General features: G+C 35.4%; 1 protein-coding gene across 1 annotated transcript in view; it reads left to right on the top strand.

Annotated features, from left to right (window-relative positions):
- Positions 1-21438, top strand: part of LOC149775559 (dynein regulatory complex subunit 2-like) — a 32789-nt gene extending 11351 nt beyond the window's left edge. Inside the window, exons 5-10 of the mRNA XM_089943359.1 lie at positions 1021-1218; positions 3910-3987; positions 7961-8101; positions 14854-15006; positions 16719-16936; positions 18615-21438. Coding sequence (XP_089799485.1) covers positions 1021-1218; positions 3910-3987; positions 7961-8101; positions 14854-15006; positions 16719-16936; positions 18615-18711 — 885 coding nt within the window. The 3' untranslated portion in view covers positions 18712-21438. The remainder of the gene's footprint in view (positions 1-1020; positions 1219-3909; positions 3988-7960; positions 8102-14853; positions 15007-16718; positions 16937-18614) is intronic.
- Positions 21439-21919: the final 481 nt, after the last annotated feature.

Below are 21919 nucleotides of genomic sequence, written 5' to 3'. Positions count from 1 at the left end.
GGTAAGTGACAAACACATGGGTCTTTCATGGGGTAAATAAGGTAAGTGACAAACACATTGTCTTTTAGGGCCCGGGTAAATATGATGAGTGACAAACACATTGGTCTTTCACCGGGTAAATATGGTAAGTGACAAACACATGGGTCTTTCATGGAGTAAATATCATTAGGTACATACACATGGGTCCATTGTGGCATAAATATGGTAAATGGTAAGTTGGAAATACATGTACATGGATCTGAAATGGAATAAATATTGCAAGTCACAGACATATGATTCCATCATGGGATAAATATAGTAAGTTACAAACATACAAGTCTCTCATGGGAAGCATTTAGCCAGTTATAAACAAATGAATCTGTCATTAAGTTGCATGAGTTTATCATGACATAAATATGGTATTCATAAAGACATTAAGTATTTAGCCTGGATATAAATTTATATTGCTGAAAATAAAAAGTGACAATCTAATTCCTCAAAATACTATCAGTTTTATTTTCTCATATATCAGAGACTTCCATGTGGCACAGTAATTTACAAGATGTGAAAAAAATACCTCCTTATTAATGATATCATCCAGTATCTTATTGTCTTTACTGGCATATTAAACTGTAGACAGAATTAGTTATAGGCATAGAATTATGATAATCAAATAGAGTTCCTCATTAACCTGAATTCTGTGATGCGTTTCACCATAGATGATTTCAAAATGACACAGTGAAACATCATGGCAGATTTAATATTGAAATTAAGTGAAATTTACATTACTGTTTTGATACATTGGCAAAAAAATATAATAGAGAATACTGAAAAATTATCAAAACTCCATGTTTTATTTATGCTAAATAGCAAGGATTTTTAATATTGATAGTCATATTTTGATCATATTGTAATAAATTATATGTGTAATAAAATAATAATAATATTGTAATAAATTATATGTTTATAAAAAAATAATAATATTGTAATAAATTATCTCTTTGTAATAAAATAATAATATTTATAGTGACATTCTTTCAGAACCTTGAAGAAAAGCATGCCCTAAAAGTAGCCTTGGAGGCAAAGGTGGACAAACTTTGGCAGCTGTTCAAACAAGCCTTGGTGAATTATAACGAGACAACAGGAGAGAGAAAGACTGCATTTGAGTCACTGAAAGTAAAAGACGACAAGAGTGCTAAGGAAATTGAGATGCAAATGAGAAAACTGAACAGGATATCAGTAAGTCATGATAACTCTGCATAATATTAGTGAGTTAGTTATGATAAGATGTGTTACATCAGTGATTCATGATAACCCTGTGGGATATCAGTAAGTCAGTCATGATAAGCATGTGAGATATCAGTAAGCTAGTCATGATAAGCATGTGGGATATCAGTAAGTTGGTCATGATAACTAGGTGGGATATCAGTAACTCAGTCATGATAACTATGTGGGATATCAGTAGTTAGTCATGATAACCATGTGGGATATTAGTAAGTCAGTCATGATAACCATGTGGGATATTAATGAGTCCATCATGGCAACTGCAAGATATCTTTAATTCATTCATGATAACTGTTGAGGATATTAGTAATTCATCCTAACTCTACAGGATATCAGTTCTTTTAATGATAACTGTGTATCACTAAGCCGTGAAAGCTGTGATGGATATTAGTAAGTCATGATAAGTGTACAGGATATCAGTAAATCATGATAACTGTAAAGGATATCAGCTAGTCATGATAACTATATATGAAATATTGTATTAGTGAGTTTTGATAACATAAAAGATATCAGAGTCCTAATAAATGAACAGGATATACATCATTCATGGTACCAGTACAATATATAATTAAGTCTTTACAACGATAAGGTGTTATTTAGTTATGACTGTTGATGATGTCATTAGTCATGATAACTGTACAGTATTTCACTGAGTCTCAGCATCTAAAACTTAAAGCCAGGACTGTACAGTATTTCAGTGAATCTCAGTACCTGCAACTTAAATACAGGGCTGTATAGTGTTTCAGTGAATCGCAATACCTGTAGCTTAAAGACAGGACTTGAGTAAAAAATGCAGGATTTAATCAACTGTTCCATTTTCTCCCCAACTGTGAAAAGACCTCAGGATAGGCACCTGACTGGTCAGTTATGTGATTAGGCTGTTTCATTAGTCAGACCTGTCCCCATAGCTTTACAGTTGTTTGCTAGGCTGTTTCAGTAGTCAAGCCTGGACCCATATCTGTATATATACAACAACCATGTTATTTCATTAGTCAAGCCTGGCTCCATATCTGTACAGATACAATACCCAGGCTGTTTCTTTAGGCAGGCCTGGCTCCATATCTGTACAGATACAACACCCAGGCTGTTTCATTAGCTAGGCCTGGCTCCATATCTGTACAGATACAACACCCAGGCTATTTCATTAGTCAGGCCTGGCCCCATATCTGTACAGATACAATGCCCAGGCTGTTTCATTGGTCAGGCCTGGCCCCATATCTGTACAGATACAATACCAAGGCTGTTTCATTAGTCAAGCCTGGCCCCATATCTGTACAGATACAACACCCAGGCTGTTTCATTAGTCAAGCCTGGCTCCATACCTGTACAGATACAATACCCATGCTGTTTCTTTAGGCAGGCCTGGCCCCATATCTGTACAGATACAATACCAAGGCTGTTTCATTAGTCAGGCCTGGCCCCATATCTGTACAGATACAACACCCATGCTGTTTCATTAGTCAAGCTTAGCTCCATATCTGTACAGATACAATACCCAGGCTGTTTCATTAGTAGGCCTGGCTCCATATCTGTACAGATACAACACCCACGTTCACAATTCTTTTAAGAGAATATTAGGAAATGATGATAACTGTCCAAGTTATTAGTATACAGCCATGAGAACAATTCATGTGTATTAAGAAGTGTAAACAACTCTTCAGGATATCAATAAGGCATGATAACTAGACTCTTAACTCTACAAGATATGTGATAGTCATATCTTAACTTTTGAGATATTTATAAAGGTAACTATACCTGTAACTCTTCGGATATTTATACATGTAACTGTTGAGATATTTTTAAAGATAGCTATACCTGTAACTGTTGAGATATTTATAAAGATAACTATACCTGTAACTTTTGACATATTTATTCATGTAACTGATGAGATATTTATAAGTGTAGATAAATATACCTGTAACTGTTGAGATATTTATACATGTAACTGCTCGGGTATTTATACATGTAACTGTTGAGATATTAATCAGTCAAGATAACTATAAATATAACTGTTGAGATATTTATACATTTATCTGAGAAATTTATAAGTCAAGATAACTATACATGTAACTGAATTGGATATTAGTTTTCATGATATCATATATATCAAGGGGATCAGTATACAAAGATAACAGACCAGGATATTGTTCAGTTTGAATAATAATGTTAAATTCTTAGCATCATGCAGTGGAGCTATCATTTGCAAAGTTCTAAATTAAATTGTAATGTTCTCGCTAAATCATGCAATAAACAAGTATATACCTTTGTTTTTGTAAATATGAAGATTCATGAATCAGGTAACCTTTCATATTGACCTCAGTTTCTTGTCAGTAATTGTGTGCTTCACTGATTTGTAAAATGTCATATTCTCGTCACCAAAGATCAGTAATTGTATAAAAATATTTGTGGGACACAAATACTGATTAAATCATGAATAAATCATAACAACAAGTTATTAATCATAAAAATTGAACAATATATATTAAGACAATGAGATATCTAGCATGAAAAGCATTAAGCTTGAATAAATGAAAAGATTTTATTGTAGACACATAACACACTAGACAGAGAGTTGCAAATAGGAGTAAAATGTATACATACCCTTTCGCTTCTCTCGTAATCTTGATTCCCTTTTTTGCTTCACAGGACCAAATAGCACAGCTAAAATCCAAAATGGCAGCTAATGCAAAAGAATGTGAAGAAAGAAATAAACTGTTGAAAGAGGTGAGTTTTCTAATCATTACCTGTCTACCTTATATACTTGTGGATAACATATATTTAAATCCAAAGAGTACAGATGCAGATCTGTGCTTGCATTTTTAAATCCAAAGATTATACAGATGCAGGTCATGGCATTCAAGATTGGATGGACCACAAGATGCCACTGGATAAAGTGCAGGCTTGATGGAAGAGACCCTGATCTACCATTAGATAAAGTGCTGACTTGATGGGATAGACTGACATGGACCCTGACGTACCATTGGATAATGTGCAGTCTTGATGGGATAGACTGAGATGGACCATGATGTTGCTTTGGATAATGTGCTGGCTTTATGGGATAGACCTTGATCTGTCATTGGATAATGTGCTTGCTTTTTTATGGGATAGACACTGATCTGTCATTGTACAATGTGCTGGTATGATGGTATAGACACTGATCTGTCATTGGATAATATGCTGGTTTTATGGGATAGACCCTGATCTGTCATTGGATAATGTGTTGGCATGATGAGATAGACCCTGAGCTGACATTGGATAATGTGCTGTATTTATGGGATGGACACTGATCTGTCATTGGATAATGTGCTGGCATGATGGGATAGACCCTGATGTGTCATTGGATAATGTGCTGGTATGATGTGATGGACCCTGATCGGACAGATAAAGTCCTGTCATCTGTGATAAGTTCTTGTCTGCCATTAGATAAGATGCTCTTATGAGATAGACCAAGAACCTGCCACTGGATAAAGTGGTGTCATGATGGGATAAACCCAGATTTGCCAATAGATATAGTATTGTCATGATGAGATAGACACCTATTTACTGTTGGATTATGTGCTTTCTTGATTGGATAAACCCAGATCTGTCTGCCATATGAGCTGGTCTAATGGCGTAGATCCTGTCCTGTTGGTGCTTTATGAGCCGGCCTATTGGAATAGACCCTGAGCTGTCAGTATTTTATGAGCTAGCATTTCAGACCAGACCTGTCAGTACATTATCAGCTAGCATTACAGACCAGACCTGTCAGTACATTGTCAGCTAGCATTACAAACCACACCTGTCAGTACATTATTAGCTGGCATTACAGACCAGGCCTGTCAGTACATTGTCAGCTAACATCAGTTTATTATCATCTAGCATTACAGACCAGACCTGTCAGTACATTATCAGCTAGCATTACAGACCAGACCTGTCAGTACATTGTCAGCTAACATCAGTTCATTATCAGTTAGCATTACAAACCACACCTGTCAGTACATTATTATCTAGCATTACAGACCAGACCTGTCAGTACATTGTCAGCTAACATCAGTTCATTATCAGTTAGCATTACAGACCAGACCTGTTAGTACATTATCAGCTAGCATTACAGACCAGACCTGTCAATACACTGTCAGCTAACATCAGTACATTATCATTTAGCATTACAGACCAGACCTGTCAGTACATTATCAGCTAGCATTACAGACCAGACCTGTCAATACATTGTCAGCTAACATCAGTACATTATCAGCTAGCATTACAGACCAGTCCTGTCAGTACATTGTCATCTAGCATTACAGACCAGACCTGTCAGTATATTATCAGCTAGCATTACAGACCGGACCTGTCAATACATTATCAGCTAGCATTACAGACTTGACCTGTAAGTATGCTATCAGCTAAGATTACAGACTATACCTGTCAGTATTCTATCAACCACTCATTACAGACTAGACTTGTCAGTACACTGTCAGCTGGCATTACACTGTTAGCTAGCATTACAGATCAGACCTGTCAGTACACTATCAGCTAGCATTACAGACTAGACCTGTAAGTATACTATCAGCTATCTTTACAGACTAGACCTGTAAGTATTCTATCAACCACTCATTACAGACTAGACCTGTCAGTATTTGATGAACCACTCCATACAGACCAGACCTGTCAGTACACTATCAGGTAGCATTACAGACCAGACCTGTCAGTACACTATTAGCTAGCATTACAGACCAGACCTGTCAGTACAATATCAGCTAGCATTACAGACTTGACCTGTCAGTACACTATCAGCTAGCATTACAGACCAGACCTGTCAGTACATTATGAGTTGGCATGATGGGATAGACCTTGATCTGTTGATGTATTATGGCTGGTATGAACAAGTAAACTCAGATCTGCCAATGTTTCTTGAGCTGGCATGATGGTATAGATCCTGAATGACCAATGTTATAATTGAAGAAATCATGAGTGACCAGTGTTATAAGTGAAGGAATCATAAGAATGACCACTGTTGTAAGTGAGAAGGCAATAAGAGTGACCAGTGTCAATCAGAACATGACTCAGCCATTCAATCAGGTCATGAAATAACCCCTGACATAGTTATGAGATTACACATCAGGTTAATTTGTTTGGGTGAAGTGTACCACATATGTTATGACAGTAAAGGCAAAGGATGCTGTCTCCTTCCATCACAGTATTGTTCCATGTGAATGAAAGTAGTTCAGAATATAGTTCTCAGTGGCAACGAATTACATCTGAGGTTTCTTTCTTGGGTTGTTGGAAAAGGCAGAGGATGTTCCAATTGCCACCAGTGTGATGGAATAGACCCAGATCTGTTGGGTTCCTCTTTACAGCATGAGAGCAATAAGGGTGACTAGTGTTATAAGTGAGGAAACCTTATATTGAGGGTTGTTCAACAAAGGCTGAGTCCCAATAGTTCTCAAAGGCTGTGTCCCAATAGTTCTCAAAGGCTGAGTCCCAATAGATCTCAAAGGCTGTGTCCCAATAGTTCTCAAAGGCTGTGTCCCAATAGTTCATAAAACAAAAATAGGGTAGTGTAGATTCAAAATAATTGGTTCTCATTAGCCAAGAATTAAAGTTACATGAATAATTCAGATAACAGTGATAAAACAAAATTCATACAGTTAAATGTGACTGATGAGAGTACGATTGCAAATTAATTGCAGTCTTCTCTCAGCATGGTGAGAAATAGGTACCACTTATTCCAGGGTTGGCAGCAACAGTGGTGTCAACATCAGTAAATGTTTACGATAAAGTTGTTCTGTAATGTTAAAGATTTGAAAACCTGATTGGGATAGCTGTCATACACAAAACTTGACAGGGATAACTGTCTTATACAAAACCTGACAGGGATAGTTGCCATACACAAAACCCAGAAGGGATAGCTGTCGTATAGAAAACCATACCAGGATAGCTGTTATACACAAAACTTGACAGGGATAACTGTCATACACAAAATTAGAGAGGAATAGTTGTCATACACAGAGCCAGACAGGATTGTAGAATTTTGATGCACTGCCCTTTCATATCCATGCACCCTATACCCTCCATCTTATGGTCATGACAAGTTTTGTGAAAATCTTGGTTATGTGCATGATTACAATTTTTCTATATGGTCTGAAGTCACAAAGCCTGAAACTGATACCTGTAATACTTGGATTGTAGAATCAGGAAGCTCTTTCCTTGTATATCCATGCACCTGTACCATGTCTCAGACACTCAGGCAAGAATCAATGTCATTTGAAAATTTTGATTTAGGTCTTGCTTACAGTTTTTTAGTTGGGTCATAAGCACTCAAAACCAAGGAGGAATAACTTTTGTACTTGGATTGTAGAATCAAGAAACTCTGTCCTTTTATATTCATGCCAATAACATTCCTCTGACCATCTTGCAAGGGACAAGGTCATAGGAAAATCTTGTTGAATGTTTTGGTTGCAGTGTTTCTCTTGGGTCATAAGTCCCATAAATTGGAATTTATAGCCATCATATATAAACAAAACTGTGAAAGCCTAACACAAGTCAGTAAATGTTTTAGGCATGCCTTTACAACAATACAGGCATGGTTTTAACACAGTAAATATTACATGGCTTTAACACAGTATCTATTTGGTGATATAAATTTTAAGGAATACATTTTTTGTGAATATAGAACATATACATTCTGAGACAGTTTATCTTCATTTATTTTTAACAGGAGAGAGAGAAAATGCTTGCCCATTTCCAAGAATTGAAGGCCCAGATGAACAAAATGAGAGACGCTGAGAGGGACAAACTGACCAAAATGACTCTAGAAAGTAACGCAGCCCTGAAGGAACTCACGAGATTAAAAGAAAAGGTATCCAGTCATATCACTAACAATGCATCAAGCAACTACATTTAAAGATAATAACTATATTTGTTGGCCAGAGTACCTGGTATGTCTAAATATTCACACTTGGCTATTTAGGGACCAGTGGCTGATGCAATAGTCAAAGTGACATAGTTCATCACATTAGAGAAATATTTCGTCATGCATGAGCATTGGTTGATCTTGCAATGGCACTAGTTCATCAATTAGGGAACTAGTTCATCATGCTAAGGGACTAGTTGATGACACTAGGGGACTAGTTCATGATGCTAGGAAACTGTTTCATCACACTAAGGAACTATTTCATCACTTTAGGGAACTATTTCATCAGACTATGGAACTAGTTCAACACACTATGGAACTGTTTCATCACACTAGGGAACTAGTTCATCACATCAGCAAACTAGATTATCACACTAGGGAACCAGTTCATCACACTAGGGAAATGTTTCATCACACTAGGGAACTAGTTCATCATGCAAGGGAACTTGTTCATTACACTATAGAACTAGTTCAACACTCAAGGGAACCAGTTCATCACACTAGGGAACTGTTTTGTCACACTAGGAAACTAGTTCTTCATGCAAGGGAACTTGTTCATTACATTATAGAATTAGTTCATCACACTAGGGATCCAGCTCATCACACTATGGAACTGTTTCATCACACTAGGAAACTAGTTCATCACAGTAGGGAACTGTTTCATCACACTATGAAACTAGTTCACCGCAGTAGGGAACTGTTTCATCACACTATGGAACTAGTTCATTACACTGGGGAATTTGTTCATCACACTAAGGAACTGTTTCATCACAGTAGGGAACAGTTTCATCACAATATGGAATTCTTTCATCATGCTAGGGAACTGTTTCATCACACTTGTGCACTAGTTCATCAAAGTTTGGAACTAGTTCATCTCTCTAGGGATCAGTTTCTTCACACATGGGATCTAGTTCATCACTGTAGGGAACTGTTTCTTCATTCTAGGAAACTAATTCATCACGCTAATGAACTGTTTCCTCACTGTATGGAACTTGTTCATCACACAAGGGAAGTTTGTAATCACACAAGGGAAGTGTTTTATTACACTAGGGAACTAGTTCATCTCTCTAGGGATCAGTATCTTCACACTTGGAACTAGTTCATCACTGTAGGGAACTGTTTCATCACACCGAGAACAAGTTCATCATATTAGGGAACTAGTTCATCACACTATGAAACTAGCTTGTATCTCTAGTGAACTGTTTTATCACACTTGGGAACTTGTTCATCACACTAGGGAAGTGTTTCATCACACTAGGGAACTGGTTCTTCACACAAGGGAACTGTTTTATCACACTCAGGAATGAGTTGATCAACCTAGGAAACTGTTTTATCACACTAGGGAACTAGTTCTTCTCTCTTGGGAACTGTTTTGTCACACTAGTGAACTGTTTCATCACACTAGGGAACTCGTTCATCACTTTAGGGATGTAGTTCTGCACGCTACGAAGTGTTTCATCACACATGGGAATTGTGTATTCACACTAGGGAACTAGTTCTTCTCTCCAGGGAACTGTTTTGTCACACTAGTGAGCTGTTTCATCACACTAGGGAACTCGTTCATCACTTTAGGGATGTAGTTCTGCACACTAGGGAAGTGTTTCATCACACATGGGATTTGTGTATTCACACTAGGGAACTGTTTTATCACACTTGGGAACTAGTTGATCAACTTAGGGAACTGTTTCATCACAGTAGGAAACTAGTTCATCTCTTTAGGGAACTGTTTTATCGCACCAGGAAATTAGTTCATCACACCAGGGAACTGTTTCATCACATTTTGGTTCTGTTTCATCACTCTAGGGAACTGTTTTATCTTACTTGGAAACTTATTGATCACTTAAAGGCTGTAACAGAATTATATATGTTTTGTAAACTGTTTTCTAATTTATGTATACAGCTGTTGTACAGAAATGTCCAGGCTGTATTGGAATTATATGTGTTTCACCAAGCTCCAATTTAGTTTCTGTTTACAACTGTCATAAAACAAATTGACCTGACTGTATTTGGATTATACATGCATTGCAAACTCCAATCTGGTTTATGTATACAGCTGCTGTACATTAGTGACCAGGTTCTAATGGAGTTGGACATGTTTTACCAGCTCTAATTAAGTTTCTATGCAAAACTAATGTACTCAATGACCCAACAGCATGAGGATTATATATGTTTTATATGAACTCCAGTCTAGTTTCTGGAAGCATTGCTATTATGCATGTTTTTCCAATTTTAATCAAGTTTTTGTATAAAACTGAGTTATAGCAATGACCTTGCTAGATTGGATTATACATGTTTTACTAGTTTTCATCCAATTTCAGTATACAGCTTTTGTACAGCAATGACATTGCTAGATTGGATTATGAGTGTTTTACAAAATTCAATGTATTTTATGTATACAGCTGTTGTACACCAGTGACCTTGCTAGATTGGATTATGCTAATTGTTTTACCAATTTTTGTCCAGTTTCTGTATACAGCTGTTGTACAGTAATTACCTGGTTATATTGGATTATGCATGTTTTACCAATTTTTGTCCAGTTTTGGTATACAGCTGTTGTACAGCAGTTACCTTGCTAGATTGGATGATGCATGTTTTACCAATTTTCATCCAGTTTCAGCATACAGCTGTTGTATAGCTATTGCCTTGCTAGATTGGATTATGCATGTTTTACCAATTTCAGTCCAATTTCTGTATAAGCTGTTGTACAGCAATGGCCTTGCTGGATTGGATTATGCGTGTTTTACCAATATCAGTCCAGTTTCTATATACAGCTGTTGTAAAGCAGTGAACAGGATTTATTATGATTATGCATGTGTTAACAACTCAGATCTTGTTTCTATATGTAACTGTGCTACAACTCTAGGTCTTAAACAGCGTATCAGGAAAAGAAGCAAAATCAACAAGTTTAGTGTATGTGTGATTTAGATTTTTAATGTAGCTTTAACAATTTTCCAGTCATATTGCTATGATGCCTGCAGTGTGGCAGTTTGATTTCTAGCACTGAAGCATCATGCCGCAGACATGTAGCATGATGTCCCACCCAATCACATTATCCTGACACCAGGCCAACCAGTCCTAACACTAACCTCTTAATGCTGAGTCGCAAGCGAGGCAGCTGTTAGTACCATTGTAATAAGTCTTTGGTATGACTCGGCCAGGGTTCGAACTCACTACCTCCCGCATCTGGGGTGGACGCTCTAACCACTGGGCCATTGGAGCAGTAACAAGTTTAGTAAAATAAACAATTTATTTATAAAGTGAAAATCTAAGAAAAATACTTACAGTATTGTGAAGTAAATTACAGATAATCCTAAATGTCCTATCACAAGTCAAAAAGTATTGAATGATCCAATGAATTCCAATAGTCCTGAATGTCCTGATGTACTAGAGTGATGCAGTATAGAATGACTTTGAATGATTTTTCAATCATTCAAAAATAATATGTTAATCCAAAGTCAAATAAGCACAAAGAAATTTGAAAGAATAGTTGAAATAAATAATTCCTTTTGAATTATATCTGAACAAAACTGCAGACTCTAAATTTAGAATCCCAAAGACTAATATATAGGAATGAATTATTTGTTTACCAAGTATATTCACATTTTCCTTGACCTAGATCATTTCAATGAAAACTTCCAATCAAATTATGAACAAATCTGTTTCTAGAATATTCTGAACTCAAATGCTATGTCATCATGTTATTTATAACTTATAATCATGGACAAAAGTTAGCTATGTTAACATATTGTTTACAAATGACCATTATCTTCAAATATAACCCAGTCATGGATAAAAGTAAAGCACACAATATAGATATACATATACACTTATAATTATACAGCATTCACCTGGCTGTATTGGACTAGTATGTATGCAGCTGTTGTGCAGCAATCACCAAGCTGTATTGGGTTACATATAATCTACTAGTTTCAGTTTGTACAAAGCTGTATAGCAATAACTGGGCTGTATTGGGATTAGACATATTATACTAGCTGCAGTCTAGTATTGTGCAGCTGTTGTACAGCAATATCCAGGCTGTATTCAAGTTAGACATGTTTTATCAGTTTCAGTCTAGTCTGTATATAACGTGTACAGTAGTGACCAGGCATTGTTGGGATTATGCATGTTTACAGACTTGTAAAGTTTTATATACAGATATTAACTCCAATCTAATTTCTATATACAACAGTCTTATAACAGCTTTCTATAAAATCATAAACCATTCCGGCTTTAAACAGAATTTTACTCTGTATACCAATTAAAAGCAATTCCAGGTATAAATAGCATTTTACCCTGTTTGACATTTGTAAATAATTCCGTTATAACAGCGGTTTAGCCTGTTGGACAGGTACAAGCAATTTCTGATGTAATCATGTTGGATAATTATAAGCAATTCCAATAGAGTTTACCTGTTTGAGAATTATAAGTATTTCCAGGTGTAATCCTGTTGGACAATTATGAGCAATTATAGGTGTTTCACAGAGTTTACTTTGAGAATTATAAGCAATTCCAGGTGTAAATAATGTTTATCCTGTTTGACAGTTGTTTATTGGAGCAGAAGTGAAATATTAATTTTGGTAATAAGTTGTGGTGGCACTGCAGGGAGGGTCAATTGCCTCTGGGTGCTAGGCAAAGCAGAGTGCTGTCAGGAGCTTTCTTTCAGTTAAAATTTTCATGGTATTTCACCTCACCTTAGTGTGACAGTTGCAATTATTAACAAAATTTATATTTAGGAGGAGGGAGAGAAGGAAAGTTGGCATCTGAAACTGTTCTCTGTGGCAAATTAGGGATGCAACTAATGAACATTGGCCAGTTTGCACCTTGAACCCTTGTACTACCACTGATAATGGGACAGTGTTATAATACCAAAAATGCACTGTTCTTTTGAAATTATAACACACAGAGGTATCCATTCATATAGGAGCACAGAGAAGCAGCTGGTAAAACCGACCAATTACTTCCTGATTTTCTTGGAACATGCCATGCATGTCAGATGTCTTGTTAGCAAGTAATTTTAGAGGTTAAATTAGCAGGGCTGATCAAACATTTCCTTTGACAGCCATCCAGAAATAATCATATTCAAGTTGAGCAAATAAAAAGTTTTAAGTTGGGCAAGTAAAATCTTCAAGTTGGGCAAGTGAAATTTACCAAGGTGCTAGTTTGGAACAATTGCTGGAACAATTACTTTTTTTTATTTTTAAAACAAGTCAGGCAATGCTAATTTTGATGATTCAATTACATTCTAGCTTTATCTGACCCTTTGGGGTGTCGTGAATGCATGGGGTGTCCTGAATGCTCAAACCTTCCTTTCTGCATTTAGTGATTCACATACTGTGATATATCATACCTACCTTAAATAGTCATTGATCACTTAGAAGTAGTTGCCAAGTAGGATGGTGGTATACTCTGGGACAGTACAGATATCTAGATCTTACTAAATTATTTTCACAAGGAAAGCGACTTCAGAAAGATGAATTAACATGAATGTAAAAGCTGCCACTAAATCTGAGGTAACAGTCTGTGGCAGTGACAAAAAAAAAAAGTCAACTGGGACAAAACTAAGAGATATAAAATTTCATCTAACATTGGGCTGATGATTAATCATGGTATGAATTTAGTGAGTTTAAACAAAAGATATTTTTGCAGTTATTGCAAACAATATTACAGAAATATCAACTACTGGCTTAGAGCTGGTCCACTTGGCAGACATTTTAGTGCTGTTCCAGGTGATAGACATGTTAGTGCTGGTCCAGGTGGCAGACATGTTAGTGCCAGTCCAGGTGGCAGACATGTTAGTGCCAGTCCAGGTGGCAGACATGTTAGTGCCAGTCCAGGTAGCAGACATGTTAGTGCCAGTCCAGGTGGCAGACATGTTAGTGCCAGTCCAGGTGGCAGACATGTTAGTGCCAGTCCAGGTGGCAGACATGTTAGTGCTGGTCCAGGTGGCAGACATGTTAGTGCTGGTCCAGGTGGCAGACATGTTAGTGCTGGTCCAGGTGGCAGACATGTTAGTGCCAGTCCAGGTGGCAGACATGTTAGTGCCAGTCCAGGTGGCAGACGTGTGTACTGGTCCAGGTGGCAGACATGTTAGTGCTGGTCCAGGTGGCAGACATGTTAGTGCTGGTCCAGGTGGCAGACATGTTAGTGCCAGTCCAGGTGGCAGACATGTTAGTGCCAGTCCAGGTGGCAGACATGTTAGTGCCAGTCCAGGTGGCAGACATGTTAGTGCCAGTCCAGGTGGCAGACATGTTAGTGCCGGTCCAGGTGGCAGACATGTTAGTGCCGGTCCAGGTGGCAGACATGTTAGTGCTGGTCCAGGTGGCAGACATGTTAGTGCCAGTCCAGGTGGCAGACATGTTAGTGCCAGTCCAGGTGGCAGAATGTTAGTGCCAGTCCAGGTGGCAGACATGTTAGTGCCAGTCCAGGTGGCAGACATGTTAGTGCCAGTCCAGGTGGCATACATGTGTGTACTGGTCCAGGTGGCAGACATGTTATTGCCAGTCCAGGTGGCAGACATGTGTGTACTGATCCAGGTGGCAGATATGTTTTGTGCTGGTCCAGGTGGCAGACATGTTTATATGACAGTATCATTATAAGGTGGTATACTCTGGGACTCCGATGGAGAGTGTTATACTGTCAGAGTACTGTATATTCATTGTAAAATCCTGTAAACCATTTTTAATTTTATGTAATTTTAGGGAGAGCAGATACTGAAGGTGGCTGAGATGTGCCGTAAGCTGGAGACGGAGGATGAAAAGGTCCTGCCATTTTATGCCTCATCTCTCACAAAGGAAGAACAGGATGATGTGGCAGAAGCTGTACTGGAGCAAACGTCAGAACCACTTGTACAGGTGGGAAACTGTATATGATGTTTTGGTTACATTTATCTAAAGTTATCACTCTGAATCATTTATGGAGAATTCATTTATTATTGTGGGTATCAATTGTTGTTGTGGAAAACCAACATTTCCAATTATAATTAAATTTGTGAATTGAGAAAGGTAGTCTTGTGATCTCCAAAGATGGATAATTCTCAGTTTGATCATTACACATATAAATCATTCTCTGATCAGTACATACATGGATCATCCTGTGTTTGATCATTACACAGATGGATCATTCTCTGATCATTGCACAGATGGATCATTCTCTCTTTGAACATTACACATTTGTTTCATCATTACACAGATGGATCAATCTCTGTTGATCATTATACAGATGGATCATTCTTTCTTTGATCATTACACAGATGGAACATTGATCATTACACAGATGGATCATTCTCTTTGATCATTGCACAGATGCATCATTCTCTGATCATTACACAGAATTATCAATCTCTGTTGAGCATTATCCAGATGGATCATTCTCTCTCTGATCATTACACAGACTGATTATTCTCTGTTTGATTATTACACAGATGGACCATTCTCTGATCATTACACAGATGGACCATTCTCTGATCATTACAGATCTGGATCATTCTGTTTTATCATTATTCAGTTGGTTCATTCTGTTTGATCATTGTGTACACAAATATGTAAAGGAATTGCATCACTGTACACAGCAATATATAAAGGAAGTATGCATGCCATTGGACACAACACTATAAAAAGGAAGTACACAACACTATAAAGAAGGAAATATACACATCATTGGACACATCAACATATAAAGAAAGTATGCATGTCATTGTACACAACAATACGTAAAGGAAGTATGCATGTTATTGTACACAACAATGTCTAAAGGAAGTACACAACACTATACAAAGGAATTATACACATCATTGTACACAACTATATGTATAGTAATTATACATGTCATTGTACAGAACAATATGTAAAGGAGTGTGTGTATGTTATTAGGATTTTTAACTTGGCTTTAATGATTTTTCAGTCATATCGCTACGATGTCTGCAGTGTGGCAGTTTATAGTGATATCTAAAGGAAGCACACAACACTTTATAAAGGAATTATACACATCATTGTACACAACAATATGTATAGGAAGTATGCATGTCATTGTACACAACAATATAGAAAGGAATTATACACATCATTGGGCACAACAGTATATAAAAGAATTTTATGTCATTGGATACAACACTATATAAAGGAAGTATGCATATCATTGGACACAACACTATATAAAGGAGGTGTGTATGTCATTGGACACAAACATTTGCAAAGAAAATGATGTATGCATATCATTGGACACAATACTTTATAAAGGAGGTGTGCATGTCATCGGACATGACACTATATAAAGGAGGTGTGCATGTCATCGGACACAACAGTGTATAAAGGAGATGTGAATGTCATTGGGCACAGGACTATATAAAGGAGGTATGCTTGTTTATAATTGGAAAATATTCAATTTGAGTCGGAACTTGAATATCCAATGATAAAGATCAAAATTTCCATTGAATACATACTTTGGATCAATGTTTTGGCTGAGCCTGATTATTCAGTTGCAGTCAGTGCCATTGTAATGACTGTGTAAATAAGAAAAAATGATAAAAAGTTACTAAGACATTACATGTACTTATTGATCCTTGCAGGTCATGCATGAATATTCAGCAATGGAGAATTTCTGGAAGAGGTACAATAAGGTGATGCTGGACAAACTGGCCATGGAGAAGGAGAGGCAAACACTATTACAGGAAAATCAACAGCTGCGAACATTACTAAAGCAGTATTTGGATGGAATCTCGGTTAATGATGAGATCCTTAGCCAAGTCAACCCACTTTTCATCGTTAATAACAAGACCAATGTCAAGTATGTTAACTTATCTTACCTGTGATAACCTAATCTACTTGTAATAAACTAATCTACCTGTAATAACAATCTACCTGTAATAACCTAATCTATCTGTAATAAACTAATCTACCTGTACTAAACTAATCTACCTGTAATAACCTAATCTACCTGTACTAAACTAATCTACCTGTAATAACAATCTACCTGTAATAACCTAATCTATCTGTAATAAACTAATCTACCTGTACTAAACTAATCTATCTGTAATAAACTAATCTACCTGTACTAAACTAATCTACCTGTACTAAACTAATCTACCTGTAATAACAATCTACCTGTAATAACCTAATCTATCTGTAATAAATTTAATCTACCTGTACTAAACTAATCTACCTGTACTAAACTAATCTACCTGTAATAACAATCTACCTGTAATAACCTAATCATCTGTAATAAACTAATCTACCTGTACTAAACTAATCTACCTGTAATAACAATCTACCTGTAATAACCTAATCTATCTGTAATAAACTAATCTACCTGTACTAAACTAATCTACCTGTAATAACAATCTACCTGTAATAACCTAATCTATCTGTAATAAACTAATCTACCTGTACTAAACTAATCTACCTGTAATAACAATCTACCTGTAATAACCTAATCTATCTGTAATAAACTAATCTACCTGTACTAAACTAATCTACCTGTAATAACAATCTACCTGTAATAACCTAATCTATCTGTAATAAACTAATCTACCTGTACTAAACTAATCTACCTGTAATAACATAATCTACGTGTAATAACGTAATCTATCTGTAATAACCTAACCTACTTGTAATAACCTAATCTACCTATAATAACCAACCTAATTGTAATAATAACCTTATCTACCTGTAATAACCTAACCTACTTCTAATAACCTAACCTACTTGTAATGATCTAACCTGTATAAATAAACATGAAAAAGAATGTAAATATAACAGGTGGTTTGGACATTTTTCCATGGCAGTGTCTGGCATCTGTATTTTTATTTATTTATTTATTTATTATGATATTATTATTATTATTTATGACTATTCTTTTTCTGAGGTGGATTGTCATAGATCTTTTTACATTAAGTTTTATAATTAATGTTGAAGATCCTATATGTATTCATTGTATGATCACTTAAGCCAGGGCATGCATTATTTATATGAACAGTCAGTGTTTAGTATTTATAATCTTGACCATGAAAGTGACAGAAACTTATAATATTATTCTTAATGTTTGTCCATGAGTCTCTGAGTCTTATGTACATTCACTTAGGTTTTGTGCTTAGGTCATATAAGGCTTTTGTGTTCTATAAATGTTCCAAGTATTTTCTGTTAGAAACGAGAATACATTAAAGAGTTACCTCCACTTTCCTTTTTCTCTGCCTTTACTGAAGTTTAATACAAATATACATTAAAGAGTTACCTCCACTTTCCTTTTTCTCTGCCTTTACTGAAGTTTAATACAAATATACATTAAAGAGTTACCTCCACTTTCCTTTTTCTCTGCCTTTACTGAAGTTTAATACAAATCCTAAGCCCTTGTTTTCCATCAAGAAATTAAATTAAAAGTTTTATCTTAAGTATCTGATTTAATGTATAAATTTCATATTAAACAACAAAAACAAGTATCAATCATCCTCTTGCCCCTTTCTTTTCAGATTGAATGTTCCAGTGGTTGATCCAAGAGTACGACGACCAGCTGCACAGACAGTTGTGGAAGCCTCTCATGTCATTAAACACACCCTGCTTTCTTAGCTCTGATGCCTAGCTTCAAAACACTTTTATATTTTTGTATGATATATGCCTGTAATAAAACAATTTTAAGTAAATGAGATATGCAGCAGTTACAACAGTTGTTTTGAATGGGATTCCATTTATTTTGTCTGATCTTTTCCAAAATTTTGTAAATCAGTCATCGGAATATCTGATATACTAATGTATTTTCTGCATGTTTTCAGACAGCAGAAAACAGTTACTATTTTTAAGTCTCTGAATACAATCAAATAAACCAAAAAGCATGCCAGAGTAACCATTTAATAATGAAAACTGATATACTGGTGTAATTGAAGCAGAAGAACACACCATATATTGCCATTATCTATTGCCTACCATAATATGCATTAATTTACCATCCTCTCTTGCCCGTGATAATGTACTTAAATATAACTCAGACCGATCACAGAGCTTGCCATTTAATAAAGTAAAACTGAAAATGGATATAAGTGGACAAATTTTGACTGTAATTTTCTTTATAGTTAAAGCAACAATGTATTTTGCTAGTGGAAAAAGTTGAGAGTTAGTCCTAAGAATTATTAACAGAACCATTGAACCAATTCCAAGTTCCAATTTGTATAGTCTGATACCAAAACTTACAGAAGACTAATGGCAAGCTACATTACATTCCAGTACATATAAATCCATGAAATAACAAGCTACATTACATTCCATTACATATAAATCTATGAAATAACAAGCTACGTTACATTCCATTATAAATCTGTGAAATAACAAGCTGTGTTACATTCCAGTACTTATAAATCCATGAAAGAACAAGCTACATTACATTCCAGTGCATATAAGTCTGTGAAATAAAGATCTGCTTTGTGCTTAGTTATTCCACAGTTCTTTGCGTGGAGCTGGTAAGTGACAAGGCTTTTGGAATTATCCGAAATGGAAGCTTTAAACGTCATTGTTTAAATAAACACTTTGACTTCAGTTGTTTTCCCTTTTAATGAAGGGTGACATATTCTTCTAATGTTTTTGCAATTAAGATATTTTTCCCTACAGATGAGTAGTATCGTTTTGAACAAATGTAATTATATCACTGTCGGCAATCTAAGTAATTGTGAAATGTGCTTCTCCCAATTTTTAAGAATTTAAGTCATACACATATCAAGGTTATTTCCAATGATAGTCGGGTCAGTGTTTCACTTCTCTCCCCACCTCTTATCCTTGTAGAATTATATTTATATCAGAAAACATCAGCACATTAATTAAATCACCTTAAAATTATATCCAAAAATTACAAGACATGAAAAAATTGTTTTGACAAGAAACTTTGGTGTCAGTAAATATACTTTGTCCATAAAGAAAATGCAGTGTTATTAAAGATATAAATTTGCAAATGAAGTTAAAATGATTGTTGGTTATTTGTTAATATTAGACAAGAGATTATTATAAGAATGGAAGATATATTTGTGTATAAACAGAAAGGAAATATCTTTATAAGAAAATGTATGGACTTCAATGACATACTTTTTATTGACATCTATCATTTTTAGTAATGGAAAAAATAGAATTTGTCAAATTTGAGACTACACTACATTGTTTGCATTAAAAATAGGAAAATGTACTATTGCTTAACTTTATTGAAATCACTAAATGAATTTATTGAGATACATATACAAAACTATATTTTAGTTTTTTTGTGAGTTTGTTGAAAATTCAAATTGGATTGGAATTCATGAAAGTTTGATTTACTGCATCTAAAAATATCTGCAAACAAACCTCAGAGTATGATGCTTATATAGTTTAAATCTGAGTGTGGTATATAGAAATACATATTTTGAACAGCTGTACTGAACGCTAGACCAAGAATTAAAAATTAAATGGATATGTAATACAACAACATATGTACTTGCATAGAAGTCCAGTCCAACTGCAAACAACATAGAACCTGATCTGCAGTCACATAATATACCAGAAGATCAGAGTCAATGTGATTATTCTTCTGAGTAGTCCTAGAAAACAGTAGATCTGGGTTTCTGCAGTTTGCAGTTGGAATCGACTTATAAGCAAGTACATATGATGTGTAATTTTGTATAGTATTAGAGGATACTTATTTTCAGATTTACAGTAGAAATATTTGATGAAGTATGCTCTCACCATATTTTTCCTTAGTAGGACTTTTTTAACATTAGATTTAAACAAGCATCAGCAAAATTTTATTTGATACATTTACTCTCATTTTAACTTCTTAAAGGGCAATTTTTTAAAAATTTCTTTAACAGAAAATTGGTGTCATTTATCAAGACAAAACTATTTTTTCCTTTTTTTCCTTAAGATTTTTAAATGAAGACATATTTCATCAGTTTTATGTATGTATACTTTATGTAGACAAAAATGAAAGTGGCATCCAAAACGTCAATGTTTTCAAAATGTTAAAGGCACAATGTATTGCCAGAATTTTGAGATCGTGTAGATGTAAGTGATTGATGTGGTTTTGTAAATATTTAGCATTGTGTAAATAAATCTCTTTGTAAATAAAAATTTAATTTAACACATTCAAATCATATCTTTCTTTACTACCTTCTTTCTTGTTTGAAGTGTGACCAATGTCACAAAAGTTGGATACTATTGTTTCTGATAGAATGCTGCACTAGTCTCTTTGTTTAAAATGCAAGCTTCTTACAGCAGTTGCAAAGCAATCATATGTAATAATTTTGTTCTCCAAAACACATTTAAATAAATCAACTACATTGAGATCTGCTTTCTGCTAAAGAGATAGTGAGTATTGTTCCTGTTATAGAGACAATGAGTATTGTTCCTGTTATCGAGACAATGGGTATTGTTCCTGTTATGGAGACAATGGGTATTGTTCCTGTTATAGAGACAATGAGTCTTGTTCCTGTTATAGAGACAATGGGTGTTCCTGTTATAGAGACAATGAGTCTTGTTCCTGTTATAGAGACAATGAGTATTGTTCCTGTTATAGAGACAATGAGTCTTCTTCCTGTTATAGAGACAATGAGTCTTCTTCCTGTTATAGAGACAATGAGTCTTGTTCCTGTTATAGAGACAATGGTATTGTTCCTGTTATAGAGACAATGAGTCTTGTTCCTGTTATAGAGACAATGAGTATTGTTCCTGTTATAGAGACAATGAGTCTTCTTCCTGTTATAGAGACAATGAGTCTTCTTCCTGTTATAGAGACAATGAGTCTTGTTCCTGTTATAGAGACAAT

Source organism: Sinohyriopsis cumingii, chromosome 19, assembly GCF_028554795.1.
Source record: "Sinohyriopsis cumingii isolate HCF-2022 chromosome 19, ASM2855479v2, whole genome shotgun sequence".
Taxonomy (NCBI): domain Eukaryota; kingdom Metazoa; phylum Mollusca; class Bivalvia; order Unionida; family Unionidae; genus Sinohyriopsis; species Sinohyriopsis cumingii.
The sequence above is the reverse complement of the archived record's forward strand: the minus strand, read 5'-3'. Positions and strand labels throughout refer to the sequence as shown.